At 42.4% G+C, this 25,086-nt stretch overlaps 2 protein-coding genes across 9 annotated transcripts in view; one reads left to right on the top strand and one right to left on the bottom strand.

Annotated features, from left to right (window-relative positions):
• Positions 1-3,869: 3,869 nt before the first annotated feature.
• Positions 3,870-8,151, bottom strand: atp5pf (ATP synthase peripheral stalk subunit F6). 5 transcript variants are annotated; one of them, XM_020532744.2, is made up of 4 exons: positions 8,025-8,151; positions 6,228-6,428; positions 4,312-4,436; positions 3,870-3,989 (listed from the first exon to the last, which is right to left on the bottom strand). In XM_020532744.2, the coding sequence occupies exons 2-4, from the start codon at positions 6,395-6,397 to the stop codon at positions 3,961-3,963; spliced, it is 324 nt and encodes a 107-aa protein (XP_020388333.1). In that variant the 5' UTR covers positions 6,398-6,428; positions 8,025-8,151; the 3' UTR covers positions 3,870-3,960. The 5 variants fall into 5 exon arrangements, with proteins under 5 accessions (XP_020388333.1, XP_020388334.1, XP_048459177.1 ...); XM_020532745.2 differs by lacking the exon at positions 8,025-8,151 and adding an exon at positions 7,907-8,009; XM_048603220.1 differs by lacking the exon at positions 8,025-8,151 and adding an exon at positions 7,844-7,932.
• A 121-nt stretch (positions 8,152-8,272) lies between these two features.
• The window catches only part of gabpa (GA binding protein transcription factor subunit alpha), a 41,585-nt gene continuing 24,771 nt past the window's right edge, over positions 8,273-25,086 (top strand). The window contains exons 1-2 of one of the 4 annotated variants that reach the window (XM_020532741.2): positions 8,273-8,440; positions 20,440-20,505. The gene's annotated coding sequence lies outside the window, so the exon portion shown is untranslated. The remainder of the gene's footprint in view (positions 8,441-20,439; positions 20,506-25,086) is intronic. The other 3 variants (XM_048603217.1, XM_048603216.1, XM_048603218.1) reach the window with 3 other exon arrangements.

Raw genomic sequence — 25,086 nt, forward strand, 5'->3', positions numbered from 1 at the left:
TGCAAAACTTCTTGACCCCTCCACCTTCTCAATTTCAGTCCTCGTATTAGTCCATCTCCTCAAATTACGAGGCCAGTAACTTAACCACTTTAAATTGCTATGAATCACTTTACATACTGAAGGACCACAAAATGGTGACCCAACCCATGAGCAACCAGTTACATGGATCTTGAACATAGGTTGTGTTCAATAATAGAAACAAAAATATCTCCATATATTACAACAGTGACTCCATTTCAAAAGTATTTCAGTGGCTGATGGTAAATTTCAGGGTGTCATGAAAAGTGCTGCATAAATGCATGTCTGTCTTTATTGGAGAATGAATTTCTGAAGGTTTTTTGTCACTTCACTGTCAGTTCTTCTGTCAACTTTTTAGCTTGGCGGCTAACGTACCCTTGGAGAAATTCACCCCCTCGGTCCACTCTCCTGAAATGGTCAGCAAAAATCAACGATTGCACATCTAATTTATACAAATTATAAATAGCAAGTCCTGGTAAAGCTTTGAACTTTAATCTTAGATATACACGTGATAGCAAACTGAAAATGACATGATGCATAATTAAAATACTTCATGAATATTCAGCACCACAGTGCATGGGCAGCATGGTGGGTCTGTGGTTAGCACTGATGCCTCACAGTGCCAGGGATCACCCTCAGATGACTTCCTATGTGGAGGTGACACATTCTCCCCATGTCAGTGTGGGTTTACCCTAGGTGGTATGGTTTCCTCCCATAGTCCAAAGATGTGCAGGTTAGGTGGATTGACCATGCTAAATTACCCATAATGTTCGGGGATGTGTAGATTAGTTGTGGGAAATGCAGCGTGATAGGATAGGAGGATGAGTCTGGGTGGAATGACCCCCAGAGGGTTGGTGTGGATGATGTTCAGAAGATAAGTGTGGACTTGTTGGGCTGAATGGCCTGCTTTCACACTGTAGGGATTCTATGGAAATCCACTAGCCCTAACACTATTCACTTTGTCTATTGTCACTACTTCAGTTTAAGCCCATGAAAGAAATCTTAAAACAGCATTAATAAAACTACAAAAGTTTTCTTGTTAACACGTACAGCTGAAGTTATGGTTTGCACAAGATCTTTACAAACAACCCATGTCTTAAACCTCATTGCAAACTTCTGTTAAAACTGCAAATAGGGCTTGGTTAAAAACATCACCTTACTGCTGTTGAGAAAAGGTAAACATTACACCTCATGGACAAAATCGAACTAAGCAGCGATTTTTCCATTTAAGCCTGTTTCTTATTTACTTTGTATTTACTTGTTTACTTTTCATAAGCCTGTAGGTTCAACCTCTGTTACCTTTTTGAATAAATGCCAAGATGTCCTGCTGTCAATCATGTGAGGTTCATATAAAAGCGTGTGAACACCAAGTTGGATATTTAAATCGAAGGTGTCTCATGAGCTAATATGCGTAGACACTGCGTGGGAAAACTACCTCTATGGCATGACCTCCAATTGATTGTTTGTTGGATCCAGCTTATTGTTTGAAAATAATATCTCACTCTTGCACATGGGTGCAAATTTCAGTCATTGTTGCTAACAGTGAGCGAATTAAGAGGAAAGACGAGTGTACACTCGCACTGACTGAGGAAAATAAGCATCTTGTACAACAAAGTGTAGCATTTGAACAAGATTCCAAGGGAGGATGTGGACAGATGAGCAGCAACACCAAATTATTCATATAGATATTGCTGTGGGTGCACATAAAACCATAAGAAATAGGAACAGGATTAGGCCATTCAGCCCCTCAAGCCAACTCCACCAATCGATAGGATCATGGCTGATCCAATGTTCCTCACATCCACTTTCCTGTGTTTTCCCTGTACAGTTGCAGTAAGACTTGCATATTCTTATACTCCAATCCGCAAGAAATAAGAGCCAACATTCCATTAGCCTTCCTGATTACCTGCTGCATCGGTGTGCTAGCTTTCTGTGTTTTGTGCATAAGAACCCCAAGTCCCTTTCTGCAGTTTTTTCTGTATTTAAATAGTGCTGTTCTTTCAGTCTCCTTTCCAAAATGAACAACTTCACGTTTTCCCACATTACGTTCCATTTGTCAACTTTTAGACCACTTACTTAATCTATTGATATCTCTCTGTAAACTATTTGTACTCCTCTCACAACCTGCCTTTCCACCTATTTTTGTCTCGTCTGCAAATTTGTGAAGGAAAAAACAGCCACCATCGGTTCTGAGGGTCACTGGACCCGAAACGTTAACTCTGTTTTCTCCTTCACAGATGCTGCCAGACCTGCTGAGCTTTTCCAGCAACTTTGTTTTTGTTCCTGATTTACAGCTTCCGCAGTTCTTTTGGTTTTTACAAAGCCTTTCAGTTTGATTAATTACCAAATTTGCTTACACTTTTTATGGTATTTTGGTACATATAGACATTCACACTTTCTGTCCCTACCTTTTGTTTTCTGGTAACAATCAGCTCCATCAATAATATACAATCTGACCCTCTCCTTTCCCTTTCATTTATAACAGCTTCTGCAACTGAACACTCCTCCTTCCCACTGTTTAGGTGAAAGCCCTATCTGTACTCTTAGGTATATGATCCACAAGGATTCTGATTCAGGTGAAGCCCATCCCATCGGAACAATTCCCTCCTTCCCCAGTAGTGCCAATATCCCATGAATCTGAACCTATTTTTCCCCACACCAATCTTTGAGCCACACATTTTTCTATAATCTGGAGATTATGACCTTTTGGATTCTGCTTTTTAAATTTAGCCCCAAGACGCTCATATTCCCTCAGCCTCTTTCCATCCTACATTGTTTGTACCTTCGTGGTGCACAACAACTGGATCTTGCCCCTCCCACTCTTAACTTCCTCTGCAACCCAGATGAGATATCCTGAACTTGGGCACCAGACAGGCAACACAGTCTTTAGGACTCTCTATCCTAGCCACAGAGAATGCCATCTATTCCCCAAAGTATATTATTCCCGATTATAAATACATTTCTCTTTTCTCCCCCACCACACCCACCTTAGATGGCTCCCACCGTGCTACGGTCAGTTTGCTCATCCTCTCTACAGCCCCCCACTCTCACCCACACAGGGAGCAAGAATCTCGAACCTGTTAGACAAGTTCAAGGGCCGAGGCTCCTTCAGCACTAACTCCTGGATCCCTCTACTTGCCTCATTTGTACTCACACTCTCCTGTCTCTGACCACTGACCGAATTCAAGGTACTTAATTGAAGGGATGGGACTACCTCCTGAAACGCAGCAATCCCAGGCAACTGTCCCTTCCAAAAAATTATTTTCTGATCGAGCCCCGAATCTTGAACCCAGGCCTTCCCTCCATGATACAACGCAGTTTAGAATGACTGACTCCAGCTCACAACTCTGAGCATGAGTCCCTCAAGCAACCAACACTTCTGTGGATGTGATCACTATGCACTATAATGCGGGCAACCGGCTCGCACATCATGCAGTACAACACATCGCACTGGCCCTATATCTTTATTTTATTTACTTAGTTCTTAATTTGTTTTTCCTTTTAGTTTCCTATCAGTCTTTTAGTTTACAACTGGCAAATTATTTCCATTTACTTCATTATACAGTCAAATTAGCAGCTATTACCAACCAATGAACTCAAGTGTTTCCTGTGATCTCACACTGTGCTTTCTGCTGTGCCCCTGATCCTGAGCTTCAGTTTATCCTGTTAAAAAGACCTTACAAATTATGAATCGAAAAAGTGCCTCTCCCCTCTGCACCTCAATGCCCGAAACATTACTCAGTTGGGCTATGCCTCATTCCGGATGTGATCTCTCCTTACTGACTACATGAAGCTTACTGATATATATTGAACAGATCAGAATGTGCAGTAAACACAACAAAAAGAAGCACTTTAATCCAGTGGAATTTATTAAATTACATTTACAGTTCCATGAAATATCAATGAATAACAGGTGATCTCTTCCTTTCTGAAGATCATCACTCACTTGCCGACTTCATCAAATTTCGGTTCTGAATGGTGAAAAAATAAAGACACTTCATTGGAAACATCTCAAATTACTACTAACAAAAGTTTTTAATTTTTAATACAACGCATGATTATTCCAATCCCCCTCCTTCACTGGAGTTTAATCTTCCGGTGCATGTGCCACTCTGAGGCAGCATCTCACAGAACCATCGAAAGACAGATATTTTCAACTTAAATGTTTAAAGACAGTTTGCACAAGTTGCCTTGATGCTGCTCTGTCAGAATCACAGTAAAAGGATAAAACTGACCAAAGCCACCCATTTACAAGATTTTTGTTTACAGTCTACATTGTTCAGAATGCCTTACCTTCAAATTTAAAATCTGGGAATTTGGTGAGGTCTCCTCCCCCATAGAGCCGCTGCAATTTGGCAATCTCATCCTCCATATTCTTCTGGTATTCTGGACCAGCATCAACAGGACCACCCGCTTTCCTGTTTTAATAAGGCACATCAAATCATTGCTTCCACACTTTTCTGCCATTGCAACCAATTCACAACTAAAACGAGTCTGCTAGTATCAAACACTAAAGATGCCCACTTCGCTTCTGCATTGGTATGCCTTTGCCTTTCCATTGCTCCTTGCCCCATCAAAGTATTGCTTCTCTTGTCTTCTAGACCCTCTCATATACTTTCAATTTCCTGTTTCCAACTCTACATTCGTCCAATTTGGGTTACACTTCAGGTTCCCATCTCCCTACAAGTTAGTTTGAACCCACTCCAACAACATTAACAAATCTCTTGTGAGGACCTCAGTCCCAGTTCCATTAAAGGTGTAATATATGCAGCTTGTACAGGTCCCAACTGTCCCAATTCCTTAGAAAACTGATACCCTTCCTCCGACACCAGTTCGCCAGCTGCGTGTTCAATTGATCCATCCTCCTGTTCTCACGCTCACTAGCACGTTGCATTGTAAGCAATCCTGGATTGGTGCTGGAGTTTTTTTTAAAATTTCCTTCCTAACTCCCTGAAATCTGCCTTCAGGTCCTCATCCCTCCTCCGATCTATGCCTTTAGTATTAAAATGGACCACAGCTCCTGGCTAATGGCTCTCCCACAATAAGATTCTTGATTCTTGCAGTCACTCTGTGCCATTATTTGACCCTGGCACCAGAGAGGCTACACCCCATCCTACAGTAATGTTTACTGCCACAGAATAGCCATCTGATCCTATGACTATGAACTCCCCTATAACTATTGTTCTTCAATTCTTCTTCCTCCTCCCCTGTCTGGCTGAGTCACCCATAGTGCCAGGGCTTGACTCTACTTGAACAACCCTGAGGAACCATAACCCTCACTAGTTTTCAAAATGGAATACCAATTAGCCAGTAAGACAGACTCAGGGGGCTCCTGCACAACCTGCCTGCCTTTCTTAGACAGCCTGGTAGTCACCCTCTCCATCTCCATGCTTCTAATCTGCGGCATTACTGGCTCCCAAAGAATGTTAATCACATAGTCTTCTGCCTCCAGAATGAGGACAGTGACTCCAGACTATTCAAGTTTAGAAACATGGAGGTCAAGTTTGTGCGAGTCTAGGACACGTAGAATGTCCAGAACTTCACACACACTGCAGGCATACACTCTTCGCTCTTCTGACCTGCCATCACATGACTCTAAAAGTTACTGGTCTCCCTGAAAACATGTACAGATTTACTATGAAAACTCAACAAGATATTTCGCGTTTCCACTATCGGACATCTTTGGAGACAGATTGCACTACAATTATACAGCTTCTGAAATTTACACAGCACTCATAGTATCAGATCGGCTTCAGTGGGTTACGCAGCACTAACACTTCCGAGAGAGACACCGCAGATTCAAATTCAAAGTACTTCAATGGGATCTTTATGTCTCCAAGCAAGATATCAAATGGAGACCCTGCCAATTCCCCCACTAGGTAGATGTAAAAAATCCCTTGGCGCCATTCAAACAGCAGGGGAAATCCACCTGTATTCCCGTCATTATTTATACCTTGATAACATAGAAACAGATTATTTTCTCATTATCACACTGCTGTTTGCAGAAGCTGGCTGAGCCTAAATGAGCTGCCATGTTTCCTACTTTACCACCAGTAATCACTTCAAAAATACTTTTTTGGTGAATGATGGAACAGGCTCAAGGGGCTGAATGGCCAACTGCTGATTCTAAATTGTTTTCCCAAGGTATCCTAAGCTCACAAAACATATGGTATAAAGGCAATTTTTGGTTTTCTTTTTAAGTCACTTACTTGCTTTTAGCGTCATAGTCACGGATCTTATCAATAAAGAGTTTTTGGATAGGATCGAGGTTCTGGGTCTTGTTAAACACCACAGCAGTGAACCCAATGTTTCGCCGAATCGCGACAGAAAGTGAAGATCGCAGGAGGGTGGAAAAACACAACAATCGCTGCAGAATCATGGCGGTCTGGTAATGCAAATCCAAACAAACACTGTAGAAAACAAACAGGATTAAACCTCAAAAACAGGCAAACAACCACCCGTTAATCGTTCAAACCTCCTGCCCTTTCTCCCTATGATAGCAACAATCAATTGCAGCACTGAGCACGATCAACTCACTCAAACCTACAGTTTGCTCAGGCTGGACATTTCTGCAGTAAATGTAACAGCAAGAGTAGGCCATTCGGCTGTTGGAGTCTGCTCTGCCATTCAACACGATTATGGCTGTTTTCTACCTCAAATGCCATTTTCCTCAGTAACCAAAACAAAACTGTTAACCCACTTCTAAAATGCTCAATGACTGAATAGCTCTTCAGGGCACAGTATTCCAAAGATTCATAAAATATCAAGTGAGGAAATTTCTCCCAAATTTTGTCCTATTTTGCTTGACTCAGGGATTTTCCAGATTTTCTTTCCATATTTTCTAGCCAGATCCTCCCAGAATCAAGGGAAAGAAATCCTCCAACTGATACCACCTCCTGCAGCCCTCACTCCTAAGTATCCTCCAGATCCACTGCCCAACCAGTTAAGCCTATGTCCAGATTTGCTCCCCCGGCTCCTCACCCAGTCTTTCCCCCAGCACACAGCCTTCAGCAGAATGCTCCAGTCTCACTGCCCACCCAACTCTGTACTTTTCCAGGTGCCCCCTGCCCTCCCTCAACAGCCACCCTCCTTCAACAGTTCCTCCCTCAGCCTATTCTCTCACCTCCAGCCAATCCACCATCCCCAGTCCTTTCCCTCATGCCCTGTAAAATCCTACCTTCCCATCACCCCCAGTCCATTTCCTCTCTCCCTCCCCTTCCCAATCCCAATCCCATTGTCTCATCCACTAGTCCATTCTTTCTCTACTCTCCCCAGAGTCGCTTCTCCCTTCCCTCCCATTAAATATCCACTATTCCGAGCTATCAGTTCACTCCTTCTGCTGCCATGCCTACTCCTTCCTCTCCCCCATGCCTACATATGTTTCTCTCATCCCATGTTCATTCCCCCACTTATATCCTCTCTTCCCCCCTCCCCAAATGCCCAACCCCTCATTGTCCACACACCCTCTCTATCTCATCCACTATATCTCTCTTTCCACTGTCCCCAGGCCCATACCCCCTCCTTCTCCCCATCCCATTTTCAGACCCTGTCTCCTTGCTTCTGCCCCATCCAAATCCATGCCTCTCCCTCCCCCCTCTCCCTCAAGCACACACTGCCCCTCTCTCCCCACCCATATGCCCAGGCATCCCTCCCTTATCCCCCATTACCGCTCCCCCAACTTCGGCCCATTTTCCCTTACCCTCCCACACACTCAGCGCCCCTCCCCTCCTCCCTCACATCGCTCCTCCCCTGCTCTCTCCCAACTCCAGCACCCCCCCCCCCCCCACCACACCACTTCCACCTCCTCACACCCACAATCTCTTACACTTGAACCTCCTCCCCCACCTCGGTTCCCCTTCTCTGCCCTCGGGCTCTCTCTCTCTCTGACCTTGTTCTCTCTCTGACTGACTGACTGACTGACTGACTGACCGACCCTCAGCGGAAGGGGCCGTCTCCCCACCGAATAAACTCCAGTCACTAACACCGAACCCACACAAACTCCGCACCTTCGGCCCGCGGTCCTTTCACCGAATTAAAACAATTTTTAAAAAAATCTCCAGCAGTGCGACTTTGGGGGTGAAGGTGACCCGGAAGTGTTCTCGGGCGGGGTGAAGGGGTCACGGTGTGAAAGTCTTTTTTTTGAAAAAAAAAGTTAAATTCCTGGATCCCGCTGGCTCCCACCGAACGTTATGGAACCGACGCGGTGTTTTAGTTTTAATTAAAACCGTATAATTTATGAATGAAGGGATTTCGGTTAACCCGGGGCTGACCCCTGACACCGGAAATGGACGCGCTGCTTCCGGTTGTCGCCAGCGGTTTGGCGCAAGAAAAAAATCACGAAAAAGGTTCTTGAAGAAAAAAAGAGGAAAAAAGAAGAGAGCAGTTGGTGAACTGAGTGTGACAGAGGGAGAGGGAGAAGGAGGTGAGTTAGAGAGGAGGGAGGGAGGGAGAGAAGCAGAAGGGGTTGGGACGGAAAGGGAGGTGTGTGTGTGTGTGTGTGTGTGTGAGAGAGAGAGAGAGAGACTGGGGGGTTGGGGGAGAAACAGCGAAAGGAGAGCGGGAGTGGGGACAGAGAGAAGAAAAAGGGAGGGAGTGAGATGTGAGTGAAGGAGCGGAAGGGAGGTGAGAGGTAGCTCTGGGCTAGATTCTGTTTAGATGGGCAGAGTGTCCAGCCTTGGGGGCCACTTTCTGTCTAGACGGGGAGACAGTGCTTCCTCGGGGATCAGTCCCTGTCTAGATGGGGAGAGTGTCCTGTTTTGAAAGTCAGTCACTTTCTAGTCAAGACTCTGTCCTACTTTTGGGGCCAGTCTTTATCCAAGTACGGAGATGGGCCTAGGTGGGGGCCGCTCTCCCTCAAGAGACGGAAGAATGGCCTGCCTTGAGGGGCAGTCTCTGTCTAGACAGGAAACTGTCCTACATTGCGATTGGTGACTGTCCTCTCTCTTGAGTGTCTGTATATGATTAGATTGGGAGATAGACCTCCGGGGGATGCACAGTCTTTGTCCCCAGGGTTCAACGTCCTTATCGATGTTTGTCTACTGAGCTCAGCATCTGTCTCCATGGATGGTGCATAACCTCCCTGGGCTCAAAAGCCTTTTGAATTGGCTATCACTGATTTCTGTATTCGGAAGTGATTTGCTTTGGAATTACTGCTCTCAAAGCACCGTATGAATGTAAGCCTTTCAGGGTAAGCGCCCACATGTGGAGTTTATCCCTCAGAGTGCATTTACTGCTATGTCTGTATAAGCCCAGCTTCGATGATCAAATTACATGGGGAATTGTCCCTGGGATTAATCCCAATTTCCTGTCGTACATGCGGTGGGTGTTTCTAAGGTTCATCCCTCGTTCGTTTATTAGGTCCATTAATGTGGGTTATTGTTCTCATTGCCCTGACTGTAGTGGTGATGTTCTTTCCATGTGTTTTAGTGCTCTATATACTAATGGTGATAATGCATAGCTTAGTATCCTTATTCTGATTAATAGAGCAGATTTTAGTCTCTAAGGTTTGTACGCTTATTACACTATGTACTTGGTCACTTTCTGATCTCAGTTTGTGATCTTGCCGTCAGTGTGGCTAAGATTAAATCTTTGTATAGATTGATTTTTCCAAGTGGTATATTTGGCTCTGGTTGAATCACAGGTGGGGATATGCCTGAAGTAAAGGTTCTTATTGTGCTTTCCTAGGAATGTGCCTACTCAATCTGTGCTTGACAGAAAAATGAAAAATAAGGAAGTAAGAGGCAAAAGTGGAGGTATGATATTGTGATTGGAAGCCTGTGACTAGTGGAAAACCTCAGGGACTGGTGCTGGGACACTTGCTGTTTGTTACTACATTAATGACTTGGATGTGAATAAAGGAAGTGTAATGAGGAAGTCTGCAGATGACACAAAAATTGGTGGCGTTGATTGTGAGGAGGATGGTCTCAGGCTACAGTCTGGTATTGATCAGCTGTTAAACTGGGCAGAGCAATGGCAGATGGAATTTGATAAGCACAAGGTGATACATTTTTGGTCCAATAAGGGAGGGTATGCAGCATGAATGGTAAGTACCTAGGGAGTATTGAGGAACAAAGGGACCTTGGTGTGCAAGTCCATAGACGCCTGAAGATGTCGACACAGGTAGACAGGTTGGTGAAGAAGACATAGGATGTTTGCCTTCATTAGCCAGGGCATAGAATATAAGATCAAGAAAGTCTTGTTACGACTTTATAAAACATTAATTAGGCCACAGATGAAATACCATGCATGGTTCTGATCACACTATCGGAAGGACGTGATTGCACTGGAGAGGGTACGAGGAGATTGACCAGGATGTTGCCTGGCATGGAAAGTTTCATGAGAAGAGATGGATAAGCTGAGTTTATTTTTCTTGGGGCAGAGCAAGCTGACGTGGGGCGATCTGATTGAGGTATACAAAATTATGAGAGACTTAGAGTAGATTGTGAGAATCTCTTCCCCATGGCAGATGTGTCTAAGACCAGAGGGCTTAAGTTTAAGGTGAGGAATAAGTGGTTTAGAGGAGACCTGAGAAAAAGAAAATGCACTCAAAGGGTGATAGATCTATGGAACATGCTGCCTTAGAGGGTAGTAGAAGCAGGTACACTTGCAACATTAAAAAAAAAACATCTGGATGAGCACTTGAATTGCCAGGGCATTGTCGGCTACGGACCAAGTGTGGGTAAATGAAAATAGTGTAGTTTGGTACTTGTTGGTCAGCACAAACATGGTGAGCTGAAGGACCTATTTCCAAGCTGTATGATTCTATGACTCAAACCTGATTTAGTTAAGTGACAGAGTCCATTGCTAAAGCTGACAGTTGGCCCAGGATTCCTGCTCCAATTCACTGCTCACTGCAAGGATTTTGATTTGATTTATTTGTTGTTACGTGTATTTTGTTACAAAATACAGTGAAAAGTGTTGTATAGTGTCGCCACTCTCCGGTGTTGTCCTAAACCACAGAAAAACGGACATTCTGTGTGAACGTAGGGTGTAGGAAAGTTGTGGCTTTGAGTTTGGTTGGCTTGCCGAGCTGGTTTGTTGTTCCGCAGATGTTTCGTTACTGTGCTTGGTGACATCCTCAGTGGCTTCACTGGGAGAAGTTGCAGAGCAATTCTCCTGCATTAAGGATAATTATTTCGTTGAGGTGTCACAGGCCACTTCACACCAGTGGAACCGTTCCTCAACAGAAAGGTATAGTCTTGGAATCTGCTGGGACCATTTGTCAGGAAAGGAGAAAACATCTGAGTCTTGAAATATGTGGGCTTGATGAAATTATCTAAAACTGATTTAATCCAGGATCAAACTGAACCTGAAATAAAGGTCAAGAAGTGACGGTGCTGTTGATCCTTAGCCTGTTACTGATTATCCCAGGAGGATCCTAAGAGAAGTTCAATTGGGGAAGGCACCAAACACAACAAGAGACTTCAGTAGGAATACGCAGGGGTCTGAAGTATAATTCATCCATCTGACCCACCAAGTACCACTGTAGGTGACAGTCTGTTTTTCATGCAGTGGGCTTCATTGCCAATTGGAGTAAAAAGAAGTTCCATCCTGAATCCTGTGGATGGCCTAAGAAGATCTGACACTGTGCCTGAACCTCTGAAGGAAGAAAATGGCTGATTCATCAACAGCTGGACATCATTAAAGAGTAAATTCTGAGACCTGAAAGATTGTTGTGAAACTTTAGCAGGAGGTTAAGCACGAACAATAATTTCATTTACCCAGGATTTGGTGCCTGCATGACCATGTCACAAGGCAACAAGCGGATATTGCTGAAGTTTGACTCATCCAACTATGTAACTACTGCTAGACCAACTATGGTGTGTGTTCATGAAGTGATCAGTAACTTGCCTTGTTCTGATGAATTACGCTGTGTACCAAATGTAGCACACGAAGTTCCTAGAGACTGTGGGCATGTCTGCTAATGCAGAGTCTGAATTAAGCCAATCCTGTGTAGTAGGCATGATATTCTGGTGCTTCAGCCAAGAAATTTCTCAGTGGTCTACCACCACCCAGCCTGACTCATCAATGGAATTGGCAGGGTGACTGCTATTCTTTACGCTCCGTGGCCAAAAATTTCAATGTAGCACTTTAACTGGGAGGCTGATCCTGAGGAACCAGAGTATTTGCAGTTTTCACTAGTTAAACTCATGTGCATGTTTGTGAACCCAAGTGCTTTGGTCTTGCCAAGCTTGTTAAATTCTCTGGATCCATAAAGCAAGATAGGCCTAAATGCATCCCGATGAAGCAGTGGGAATATACAAACATGGTGAATGGAAACTATAACACAAGAGCTGAGGAGCAGAAGTAGACCATACAGGCCATCCTGCTTGCTCGGCCATTTCATACAATCACAGTTGATCACAAGTTTCAATTCCACTTTCCTACCCACTCCCTGTACTGTTGATTCCAAGAGACCAAAATCTATCTATCCCAGCCTTCAATAAAATCAATGTTGGGGCATTGACAACCCTCCATTAATATTAATCAGTTGCATTAACTTGGTCTGAGCACTGAGTTTTTTTTCATCTTTACTGGACATGAGGAAGCTCGGAGGGATCTTGGGGTGCTTGTCCACAGGTCCCTGAAGGCAGCGCACAGGTTAATCAGGTACTTAAGAAGGCATGCAGGACATTTTGCCTTTATTAATCGTGGGATAGATTATAAGAGCAGGAAGTGTTGGAGCTGTATAAAACTTTGGTTAGGTCATGGATGGAGTACTGTGTGCTGTTCTGGTCACCATACTCTGGGAAGAATGTGATTGCGTCGTAGAGGGTATAGATTCACCAGGGTGTTGCCTGGAATGAAGCAGTTTAGCTATGAAGAGAGGCTGGATAAACGTGGGTGGTTTTCTTTAGATCAGAGAAGACTGACAGGGGACCTGATTGAGGTGTATAAGATAATGAGGGGCAAGGACAGGATGAATAGAAAGCAGCTGTTTCCCTTAGTTGAAGAGTCAATAATAAGGGACATAATTTTAAGGTGAAAAGTGGGAGGTTCAGAGGATATTTTAGGAAAATAATTTTCACATGGATAGTGGTGGGAATCTGGAATGCACTGCCTGGGAGGGTAATTGAGGCAGGAAACCTCACAATCTTCAAAAAAGTACTTGGATGAGTACTTGAAATGTCATAACATTCAATGCTATTGAGCACGTGCTAGAAAGTCAAGCTAGAGTAGTTTGTCCATGCAGAATCAATGAACCAAAGACCCTCCTCTGTACTGTATGATACTACCGCAAGAGGTTTACCAGATTGATATGAAGAATTAGAGTTGCGTGGTTAGATTGGAGAAGCTGGACTGTTCTTCTTAAAGCAGAGAAAGTGAGCAGAAGATTGATAGAGGTGATTAAACTCATTCAGATTTTAGATTGGCTAAGTAAAAGAAAAATCCTTTCCATTAGCTGAAAGGCTCATAATCAGATGATGGAGGTATAAGGTGTCTATTTCTCATATTGCCTTTGAATGTTTTACTGTTCTTATCCATTGGCAGTTTGAATTTGGATTCTGTGGTGCCTTTTAAAAAGGAATCTAATAAAATCTTGAAGGAAAAATTACAGGGAGCCAGACTGTGGCACTGTGCATCTGCTCTTCAAAAGAGTAGACATAGATTCAATGGGCAGAGTCGCCTTTTTCTGTGCTGCACGACTCTATAATTTTATATGAAATCAAGATGGGTAGGTAGAGTTAGGGTACAGAACGGTTGTGATCTCAATGACAGAGTAGATTTCAGAAGCTAAGCACATACTTCCGTTTGTATATTCCCACTGCTTCATCAGGATGCATTTAGGCTGATTTATGAGTGGTTGGAGATTGTGTAGCTAAATACTGTTTACATGTAGATGCTGTTTTCTGTTTGTGCGTCGAGTTAGTTTGTGCAATGGTTCAAATCATTAACAGTCTACTAGGCCTAGCAGGATAAAAATGCAACCTCATGTGGTACTGAATCATCATGGACCATAAGTTGCAAGTTTGGAGTCTGGAGTAGCAATTGACTAACAACTTTGGAGTTAGAGGATTCCCAGCCAGAGTTTGGTCTTTCGATACTGTCACCCCTGCTAGCTACGATTGACCAGAATGAGAGTAAAGTCAAGCACTTGTGTGACAACTTTCATGGTTCAGTGGTGAGCTTCCACTTTTCAAATACCCTTGCATACTCAGAATGTCACCTTTGTAGGGTTCAGGTATTGGTGAGAAGGAGACATTTGAGCCTGCAGCTGTATTGCAGAGCTGTTCCATGCGCCTGAACAATTCCATTGGTATCTTTCCAATTGCGTAAAATGATGGACATTGAGCAAGTCTGTCAGGGATTGAATAGTTTCATAACTTCCTCCTAGTCATTAAACGCGATGCTTTAAGGAGAATTTTTGTCTTTACCTTGTTTTCTTCTTTCTGCGATGCACTAGCCATTTGAGAGTTGGAAAAAAGAAACGGGCCTGATACCATCTCCCGTCAGTTGATTTTGGAGGAGTTTTGCCTGAGTACCTGTAGACCTTTTAAGAAGGAATTTAGTGTTTGTTCAACAGTTATACCATTAAACATGGAGAATGTGACAAAGACATTGCTTATAGAATTTCAAGTGGAAGTGAAGAAAGAAGATAAAAGAAAGAAAATCCTGCACTTTGGATCTTACAACCTTGTAGGACATGGGTTCAAGCTGCAAGGAAAACCAATGGCACTAAAGACTGATGCATCTGGACAAGATGGGAAGCATCCTAGTCTTTCAAAAGAAGTAGCTACAGTGAAAATGGATGCACTGGCAGTAGTCTTCGAAAAGTCCCAGAGGATTGGAAAACTGTCAATATAAAACCTTTGTTTAGGAGCAGAAGGAGACGAAAATCTCAGGCAAATATGGGCTAGTTAGATTAACACTGCTATTGGAAAGATGTTAGCGTCTGTTACAAAGGATGTAATCACAGAGCATTTAGAAATACATGATATGATGAAACAGAGTCAGCATGGTTTCATGGAGCTTCAGGTTCAGTGGGTGATAGGGAAGGCAAATGGAACGCTGGCCTTTATTTCATAATAAAGTCTCATAGAGTGGTTTTGTTGTTTGAGGCACAGATGAGGAATTTCTAGAGTTGTGAATCTATAGATTTCTTCATTACAGAAGGCAGTTGAGCTGGATTGTTAAGTGTATTCAAGGCTGAAACATACAGATTTTTCCTTTCCTTCCTCTTCCTTTTCCTCCTCAATTGTTCCTGATTTTCTTTAATGAAATGACTTGTGGATATTCAGGGTATCTTACCATTTCATTCAGACAGCTTATGCTCTCCCACCCCCTCCCTGTTCTCCTTGTTTGTATTAACCGTGACTCAGCGGGTAATAATGTCATCTCTGAGTCAGAAAGTTCCGTGTTCATATCCAGCTCCAAGGAAGTGGAACACACAGTCATCTAGGCTGGCACTCGAGTCCAGTGCTTTGGGGGTGTGGCAGTTGTGCTTGTTTCAGATGAAGAATTCTACAAAATCCATGTTTGCCTGCTCAGATGGATGTAAAACATGGTGAGTTACTTCAAAGAAAAACAGGAAATTCACTGCAATATCCTGGCCAATACCTTTAGAGTCATACATGGTGGCTCAGTGGTTAGCACTGCTGCCTCACAGCACCAGGTGCCTGGATTCGATTCCCCCTTGGGCGACTGTCTGTGTGAAGTTTGCACATTCTCCCTGTGTCTGCATGGGATTCCTCCCGCGGTCCAAAGATGCGCAGGCTGGGTGGATTGGCCGTGCTAAATTACCCATAGTGTTCGGGGATGCGTAGATTAGGTGGGTTATAGGGGGATGGATCTGTGTGGGATGATCCGAGGGCCAGTGTGGACTTGTTGGGCTGAAGGGCCTTTTCGCACACTGTAGACGTTCTATGGGTTCTGTGGATATAATCGTACAGCTTAGAAGTAGACCTTCAGAAACAGACTGGTCCAACCAGTCTATGCCGACCATAATCCCAAACTAAAATAGTCCCAACAGCCTGCTCCTGGCCCATATCTCTCCAAACCATTCCTATTCATGTACTTATACAAATGTTTTCAAACATTGTAATTGTACCCACATCCACCACTTCCTCAGGAAATTCATTCATCACGTGAAAAACCCTCTGTGTGTTTAAAAAAAACATGCCTCTCATTCTTTTCTAAATCTCTCTCCTCTCACCTTAAAAATGTGCCCCCTGGTCTTGAAATCCCTTCAACCTCCTGCGCTCCAGTGAAAAACGTCCCAGCCCACCTCTATAATTCAAATCTTCCATACCCAGCAACGTCCTGGTAATTGTCTTCTAAATCCTCTCCAGCTTAATAATATGCTTCCTATAACTGGGTGACCCAGAAGTGGACAGAGTATTCAAGGAAAGGCCTCACCAACGACCTGTACAACCTGAACATGCCATCCCAACTCCTATATTCAAAGGACTGTGCAATGAAGGCAAATGTACTAAATGCCTTTTTAACCACCCTATCTTATATGTGGCTCAAACTTCAAAGAATGATGCACCTGAACCCCTAGATCCCACTGTTCTACAACACCACCCAAGGTCCACCATTAATTGTATAAGTCCTACCTTTGTCCATTGTACCAAAATGCAATTATTTTATCGCATTTATCCAGATTGAACTCTATCTGCCATTTTTCAGCCCGTTGACCCATTTGATCAAGACCCTTTTGTAATCTTAGAAAACCTTCTTCACTGTCTGCTGTGCCACCAGTTTTGGTGTCATCCACAAACTCACCATACCGTCTATGTTCTCATCCATATCATTTATATAAAATAACAAACAAAAGAGGACGCTGAACTGATCCCTGCGGGACATCGCTGGTGACAGGCCTCTAGTCCAAAAAGCATCCCTCCCCTAAAACTCTGTCTCCTGCTGTTAAGCCAATTATGTATCCAATTGGCAAGCTCACCCTGAATACCATGTGACCATATTACTGAAACTAATTCGCTGATTATTATTTTTATAGGATTTTGTTGTACTAAAGCTGACTGCTGCATTTTCTGTATTGTAATGGGGACCGTGGTTCAAAAGTTGTCCATAGGCTGTGGAGCACTTTGGAATGATCTATGGTGTGGAAAGATTATTACATAACTACAACCGGTGTCATCCCACTTAGCCAGATGTCTTGCTTCATCTAACAGTGGTTTGAGTTTTTCAGTAATTTGAAATTACTCCAAATCTACCCCATTCCCTCTGTGTGACAGTGATTACACTAAACTGTGAAAAGTCCCACTTTATCTGATCTTCTTTAAATCTCAGTAGGGGGTAGTTGGCTTTGTGTTAGTAGCTTTCTTATGCTATAAGATTCAGCACAACAGGAAAGAATGGCCAGCTCAAGCACTTGCAAAGGCTGTGGTACAGATCTTCCATGAGCTTTCCTGTCCACTGGAAAGTGAAATTAAATAAAGCAGAAACAGTATAGTTAAAATACTGTAATTATTTGAAGTTATGCTTAGCAGCGAGTCGAGTGGCTGAAAAGTCCCAACTCCATAAACAGAAGTCACGTGTTTGAATGCAGTAACATTTGTCACATTTTAAACACATTTTTGACCAACTCACCCAGTGTGTTTCCTGTGTGTGGGAGTGCAATCAGCATGAGTTGAAGGTTTCATTGCTGAAAGACACCAATCACATCAGTTACAACTTGACTCAATACTTGAACAAAGTTCCTATCTTGGTATATTGGCAGCACATTTTATAGAAGTAGAACTAACTGTCTCTCAAAATAGTGGCAAATATCTTTTAGGACAGCACTGTAATGATTGAGTTGGTAATTTTACTGTCTAATTTCCCACTTGTAAAGGTGTAACAGTTCTATCTGTTGATCTGGATCCTGGACAGTAATAGTTACTAAACACATTTCTGCAAAGATTTGACTTTTAGAAATGTTATGTTACATGGTGCGCTAGTGCACTATTGTGTTCTGCCTTTCTGTGCAGCACAGGAATTTGTCCCCACATACTTGCTCATTGAGTTTTAAATGTATGTGGCACAGGGCATTGTTGTAAACTATGTAGTAAAAAAGCAAAATACTGTCATTGCTGGAAACTGCAGTTGTTATATTGTCTTTGTCTTGTCATTTAAGCCTCAGATCTATGCTGCCTAGTTCTGTGTTTGATCTTGGGGTATTGGGGTGGAAGAGCCCATATTCTCAATATATGTATATGAAATGAAAACAGAACCAATATTTCATCCTGACTGATAAACTGATTGAACATTTAATGTGTTTTGTGTAGCAAGGTCTTTACTTAACAGTAGCAAAACAATTTAATTTGATGAATGAGAGTTGGAGGACATTTATGCCGAAATGTTTTCTGCTGCTTTTGTGTTTCTTACAACTTTAGAGCACCTATGCCTTTTGTGGCCTGAAAGTTGTATGTTACTAATATTAAACAAAATCTGGAAATAACAATGAGACAGTCTGTGAAGGGTTACAGGTAGGTCAAGTTGATGGACAAAAACTTGGCAGATGAATTATACTGTGGGAACATGTGAACTTAACCATTTGGACAGAAGCAACAGAAAAGTGTACACTATTTAAATTAAGAAAGATTACAGAACCCTAAAGTGTGGAGTGAATTGCAAAGAGTTAATGTGTGGGTACAGCAAGTGATTAGGAAGGCAAATGGAATGTTGTTGTTGGTTGCGAGGTGACTGGAATTCAAAAATAGGGAAATTTTACTGCAGCTATACAGGGTTAGTAGTTAGACCACATCTAGAATCCAGTGTACATATACAGTATGGGCTTGGCAGGACTATCTTATGAGGAGAGATTGGTTTGACTGGGCCTGAATTCATTAGAGTTTAGAAGGATGAGAAGGATCTGATTGAAATGGATAAAATTCTAACAGGGCTGGACAGATTAGGTGTAGGAAGGATATTTCCCCTGGTTGGGGAGTCTTGAATTAGGAGTCTCAGTCTCAGGCTACAGAATAAACCATTTAGGAAAGGTTTCTTCACTGAGGGTAGTGAACCTGTGGAATTCTTTATTACAGAAGGCTATGGAGGCCAAGACACTGAATGTAGTGTAGAAACAAGTCAGGTATATTTTAGATTTTAGAAGCATCCAGGGGTATATGGACAACGTTGGAAAATGGCTTTGAGATAGAGAATCAATCATAATCATATTGGATGACAGCGCAGGCTCAAAGGGTCAGTGGCCTAGTTCTGCTCATAGTTTCTACAATTTTGGTGGTCTTATTTGAATCAGTATATGATTGCATTAGAAGCAATTCAGAGAAGGTTCACTCATTCCTGGAATGGAACATGTATCTCAGGAAAATTGCTTAAATGAAGAAAAACTGCTGAAGGCTGCAACGTAAACGGACTTTGATAGTTGTGCATGGAACACAGAAAGATAGCACGCAGGTAATCAGAAAGGCTAATGGAATGTTGGCCCTTATTTCAAGGGGGTTGGGGTATAAGAGTAGAGAAGTCTTACTACAACCGTACAACATTCTGGAAAGATTATATCTGGAGTACTGTGAGCAGTTTTGATCCCCTTATTTATGAAAAGTTTTTATTTCAATGGAGGCAGTTCAGAGAAGGTTCACTAAGATGATCCTTGGTATGGGCGGATTGTCTTATGAACAAAAGCTAAACAGGTTCTGACTCATTGGAATTTAGAAGAATGAGAGATGATCTCATTGAGACATGTAGGATTCTCAAGGGTCTTGTCAGTGTAAATGCCGAGCGGATATTTCCTTTCATGGTGCAGTCTAGGACCAGAGGGCATAATCTCAGAATGAAGGAGGGCCAATTTAAGATTGAGATGAGGAGTTCCTTCTCTTAGGATCGAGTCTTTCAAGCTCATTGCCACAGACAGCAGCGGGGCAGATTTCCATTGCACATTTAAGGCTGAGAAAGATAGATTCTTGATCAGGGTTACGGGGAAAGGACAAGAAAGTGGGCGTGAGTAGTGTCGGATGAACACAGCAGGCCAAGCAGCATCATAGGAGCAGATGCTGCTTGGCCTGCTGTGTTCATCCAGCCCTGCACCTTGTTGTCTCGGATTCTCCAGCATCTGCAGTTCCTACTATCTCTGTGAGTAGTGTCGGTTCAGCTGTGAACCTATTGAATGGTGAAACAGACTTGAGAGCTGAATAGCCTACTCCTGTTCCTATTTCTAATGGTCTTATGGTCAATTGTCAGCAAACATCTCTTCTTGAGACCTTATGATGAAGGGAAGGTCATTGATGAAGCAACTAAAGATGGTTGGGCCTAGGACACTTCCAAGAATATTTTAACTAAAATAGTTGAAAACTTGCATCTCCAATGTTGAATTTGAAAATTAAGTAATTTAATCAGGTTCTCCTTGATAGTGCAATTATTTTAGTGCATTTAAAGCACTGTATGAATGAAAGTAGTTGCGAATATGCTATGAATTTGCATGATTTTCTTTTTCTTCTCCCACCCCCACCCTCCTTCCAGAGTTTTATCAGGCTCATTTGCCAACCCTTTTCAGACCTGGACAGATCGAAGTCCCAGTTTGACATAGTAAGTCTGCTAGACAGCATTTTGTTGTGTAACCTTTGTCTTTATAATGGAATCTGTGAAATTTGTTTTATGCGCCACAACGTGATTATGGACATCTAATTACTGGAACAAGTGATTGATGAGGGTATCGCTTCCTATAAATTTTTGCATTTAATTTGCGTAGCTTGATTTTCTGCCCAATGCTGCAGTATTGCATCAAACGCCTGTGCTACAGCTAAAATGTGATTTTGCTAAGTGCTAATAAATCACTTGCTCTTGTCATTGCATCTCCTTGGGTGTAGATGGCAGCCCTGACTTCAATAGATCTTCCAGCTTACATGACTTAAAAAGCAGAATCAACTAATTTTCCATTTATATTGCAGAAATTATTTGTACTCAAAGTAGCTCTATAACACATATTTCCTCGGGTATTCTGATTATTTAGAGTTTTAGCACATTTGCGACAAGCGTAAAAATTAGGGGAAGGTGATAGAATCTCTACAGTGTGGAATCAGGCCATTCGGCCCGACAAGTCCACGCCCACACAAACAAAAACAAAGTTGCTGGAAAAGCTCAGCAGGTTTGGTAGCATCTGTGAAGAAAAAAAAATCAGAGTTAATGTTTCGGGTCCCGAGAGCCTTCCTCAGAACTCAGACTAACTCTCTGAAAAGCAACCCACCCAGATTCACTCCCCTACCCTGTCCCTGTAACCCTGCTTTTCCCATGGCTAATCCACCTAATTTACACATTCCTGGACACAATGGACAAGTTAACATGGCCAATCCACCTAACCCGCACATCTTTGGACTATGGGTGGAAGCCAGAGGACCTTGAGGAAACCCAGACAGACACAGGGAAAATGTGCAAACTCCACACAGACAGTTGTCCAGATCCCTGACGCTGTGAGGCAGCAATACTAACAACTGAGCCACCATGCCGCCCACGTCCTATTAATCCAGCGACTCGGGTAATGTTCTAGGCACCCGGGCTCAAATCCCACCACGGCAGATGGTGGAAGTTGAATTCAATAAAAATCTGGACTTGGGAGTCTAATGATGACTGTGAATCCACTGTTGATTGTCAGGGAAAAACCCACCTGGTTTACTTTAGGGAAGGAATTTGCCATCCTTACCTGGTCTGGCCTACATGTGACTCCATATTGATTTGTAACTGCCCTCTGGGCACTTAGGAATGGGCAATAAGTGCTGGCCTAGCCAGCGACGCCCTCATCCTGTGAATTAATAAATTTTAAAAAAGACCTGCTTTAGGGTTCTTGTGACACAGTGGTAGTGCCCCCGCCTCAGCCTCTGGGCCTCAAGTCCTACCTACTCCAGAAGTGTATCATAACATCTCTGAATAGATTGATTGGGACAAAAAAGACACCAGCAGTATCTCATTACAGCACTAAAAAGATGTGCTGTTGATTTTCATGTGTCTGATCATCCTATTCCATTGCCTAGAGGAGAGAAGTTAGCAGGGCCACTTGAGTCCTGTGTAAATGTCTGAGACCACAGTCTGACAAAGCGTTAACCCATTTGTAACATTGGCTATGCGACTGCTAGGGCAGCAGTCCCTTTTTTTTCATTCTTTCATGGAATGCGGGTGTTTCTGGCAAGACTAGTATTTGTTGCCTTTCTAACTACCCTTGAACAGAATGACTTGCCATTTCAGCGGGGAGTTAAGAGTCAATCACATTGCTGACCACATTGAGAATCTGGAGTCTTCTGTTAGTCAGACCAGATGAGGATACCAGATTTCTTTCCTTAAAAATTGGTTTATCAACAATCGGGTTTTTAATGGTAGTCGATGATAGTGTCACTAATGGTTCCATGAAACAAGCTTTCAATTCCAGATTTATGAATTGAATTGAAGTGCCACTAGTTGCCCTGGTGGCATTTGCACTGACTTATCCCAGCGTATTAGTGGCAGCATATGGATTATTAGCCCAGTGCTATTACCACTTTGCTTGCCACAATTTGTTATCGTGTTGTTGCCTAAGTCTGCTGTTTGTGAGACAGTAATTTAAAACTGGCATTAAAAATACAATGGCATCTTTTATAAAGGTTGCATATTCATAATTCTGAATAGTGTCATTGGACAAATAACATTATCGGTGGTACACGTTTTTGTGCACATGAAGGATTATAGTATTTAAAGAGAATTGCACTGAATTCAGTAAAATTATAGTCATTTGATAGACTATCCTTTTCTTGCCTCCTGATTCCTGTGTATTAATCAGTGCTGCTATGGTTAATGATCTTAAATTTTGTCAAAGGTGCCAATGCAACATCTTCTGTAATTTTTTTTATTCATTTGTGGGATGTGGACGTTGCTGGCTGGGCCAGCATTTATTGCCCGTCCCAGTTTCAGTCTTCCCTTCCTAAAACATTGGCATCAGTGTTCCTGGTTTTGCTCCTACACTTTAATTCGTTCAGCTTTGATCAAGCAATGCACTTTGGCCCATGGAGTATTGTAGTGTTGGAGGCAACCTGTGTGTTAGGATGTCAAGAGTCAAAGAAAATCTAGGTATTATTTAGTCTACATGCACGATGCATGAAGACTGAGGAATGTGCAGTACTTTTATTGTGAATTAGTTTAAGTAATTTTAAGTTTGCAAATGGAAGGAATTTTTCCTGGGTTTTATACTTTTTACAATTACCGGGTCAAACTGGATTTGATTAGCTGACACTTTCAGCTATTATTGTGCATTATGTCTCTTGTATGATGTTTAAGTTGAGACAGTGGCAAGCAGTTTGATGTATGAACCTCCAAATACTATCTTCAGTCCTAATTTGCCATCATAGGTTCAATTGAAGTGTCTCACCTGACTCCTTAACTTCCTTTAACCCTTTTCAAAATGGACTGACCGCCTGTGCACTTCCAACATTTTCAATTTTTACACTATTTCTCATTGCTTGCTTGGGTTTTTGTTTTGAATTGTACGCAAATTTCTCAATGGTTTACACTTGCTGCTCTTCTTCTGTCCAGGTTAGTGCTTTAGTATCAAAAACAGAAGTTGCTAAAAATTTTCAGCAGGTCTGGCAGCATCTGTGAAGAAAAAATCAGAGTTAATGTTTCTGGTCCGGTGACCGGTTCGGAGGAACCTGCTGAACATTTCCAGCCACTTCTGTTTTTGTTCCTGATTTACAGCATATGAAGTTGGTTCAGTTTTTTTTTGGTGCTTTAGTTTGTGCATTTATGATGATGTATGTTTTGTATTGAAATGTCTGTCATGTAACTGATGCTTAAGGAAAACACTTATGTAGGCCAGTATCATGTAAGCAGCTATATGATGAACAGCTGATTAACCTATTAGTGTTTGAGGGAGAAGTTATTGGCCAGGGACCAAGAAAACTGCCTAGTATTCAAAATAAAAGATCTTTAACAGCCACCAAAACAGGTAACAATGTCTCAGTTTAATATTTCTCTCAATAGATGGCACCTCCAGTAGTGAAGCACTCTTTCTGTTGCAGTGTCAACCTAGATCATTCACACCTGTCCTGCTCACACATAGGATTCTAGCACAGAAGCAAGCCGTTCAGCCTAACTGATCACTACTGGTGTTTACACCACAATGCTTTCTTTCATTCCACTTTATTTATCACGATTAGCTCAACCTTCTGTTCCTTTCTTCCTTATGTGTTTACCCAGCTCCCCTTTAAATGCATCTTTGCTATTTGCCTCACCCATCCTGTGTGGTGGCAAGTTCCATATTCTATGAACACACAAACGAGAGTAGGCCACTCAGCTCCTACTCCACCCGTTCAATAAAGTCATGGCTGATCTGATTTAACCTCAATTCTGCATTCTTGTATGTACTGCATTTTGAGGGTGGGAACTCGAAAGACACTCAGCTCTCTGAGAGAAAAAAAATTTTCCTCATTGCTATCTTAAATGCCTGCTCCCTTATTTTTAAACGATGATCCTTAGTGCTTGATTCTTCTACGAGAGAACAGCCTTTTTTACATCCACCCAGTCAAGTCCCCTCAGGATCTTGTATGGTTCAATTAAGTTGCCTCTGACTCTTCTAAATTCCAAAGGATTACAGGCCTAGCCTTTCTAGCCTTGCCTCAAAAGGCAATCCATTCGTTCCAGGTAAACCTTTTCTGAACTGCTTCCAACACATTAACATCCAAAATATTCCAACTGCACTCGGTACAGAAACGTTTCTTCTGAATTCCCTAACAAATCTGTATGTGCAGTCTACTTAGATCAGCTCTCTACTGACTGTAAGCTTTGCTAATGAACATTGTGGAGTCTTCTTTATTTTTCTTTCATCCCATCAGAAGTAACTTTATGATATAGCTGAATTAGTTTCTCCCCTTGCTTCAAGGCAATTTTGAAATTAAGAATGGAACTAATTGTCTCTTATTTTAAAAAACTCTGCCATTTTTTAGCTGATACTGCTGAGTGACCTCAAGTTCCTGCACATTTGTGGTTATTTCTAAGGGTTGAAGGCAGCATATGGGGAAGTATTAAAAATGTAAACCAGGTTTGAAAATTAAGGAAGGACGTTGTTGTAAAATTAATGCAAAGTTTGATTGCTGGAAAGATGTGTGAATTGATTACGTTGGATATGGATTTCATGTTATTCTTCTTCCC

This window comes from Rhincodon typus, chromosome 11 (genome assembly GCF_021869965.1).
Source record: "Rhincodon typus isolate 14 chromosome 11, sRhiTyp1.1, whole genome shotgun sequence".
In the NCBI taxonomy this organism is placed as follows: Eukaryota; Metazoa; Chordata; class Chondrichthyes; order Orectolobiformes; family Rhincodontidae; genus Rhincodon; species Rhincodon typus.

What these genes read in the sequence shown, in the direction of transcription:
- atp5pf (XM_048603219.1), bottom strand. Translation starts at nt 6,645, where the DNA reads ATGGCAGAGCAGACTCCAACAGCCGAATGGCCTACTCTTGCTGTTACA. An exon ending in ATGTCCAGCCTGAGCAAACT is followed by an intron (nt 6,429 to 6,565) that starts GTAGGTTTGAGT and finishes TGTTTTCTACAG; the next exon opens with TGTTTGTTTGGATTTGCATT. An exon ending in CCCAGATTTTAAATTTGAAG is followed by an intron (nt 3,990 to 4,311) that starts GTAAGGCATTCT and finishes TTCACCATTCAG; the next exon opens with AACCGAAATTTGATGAAGTC.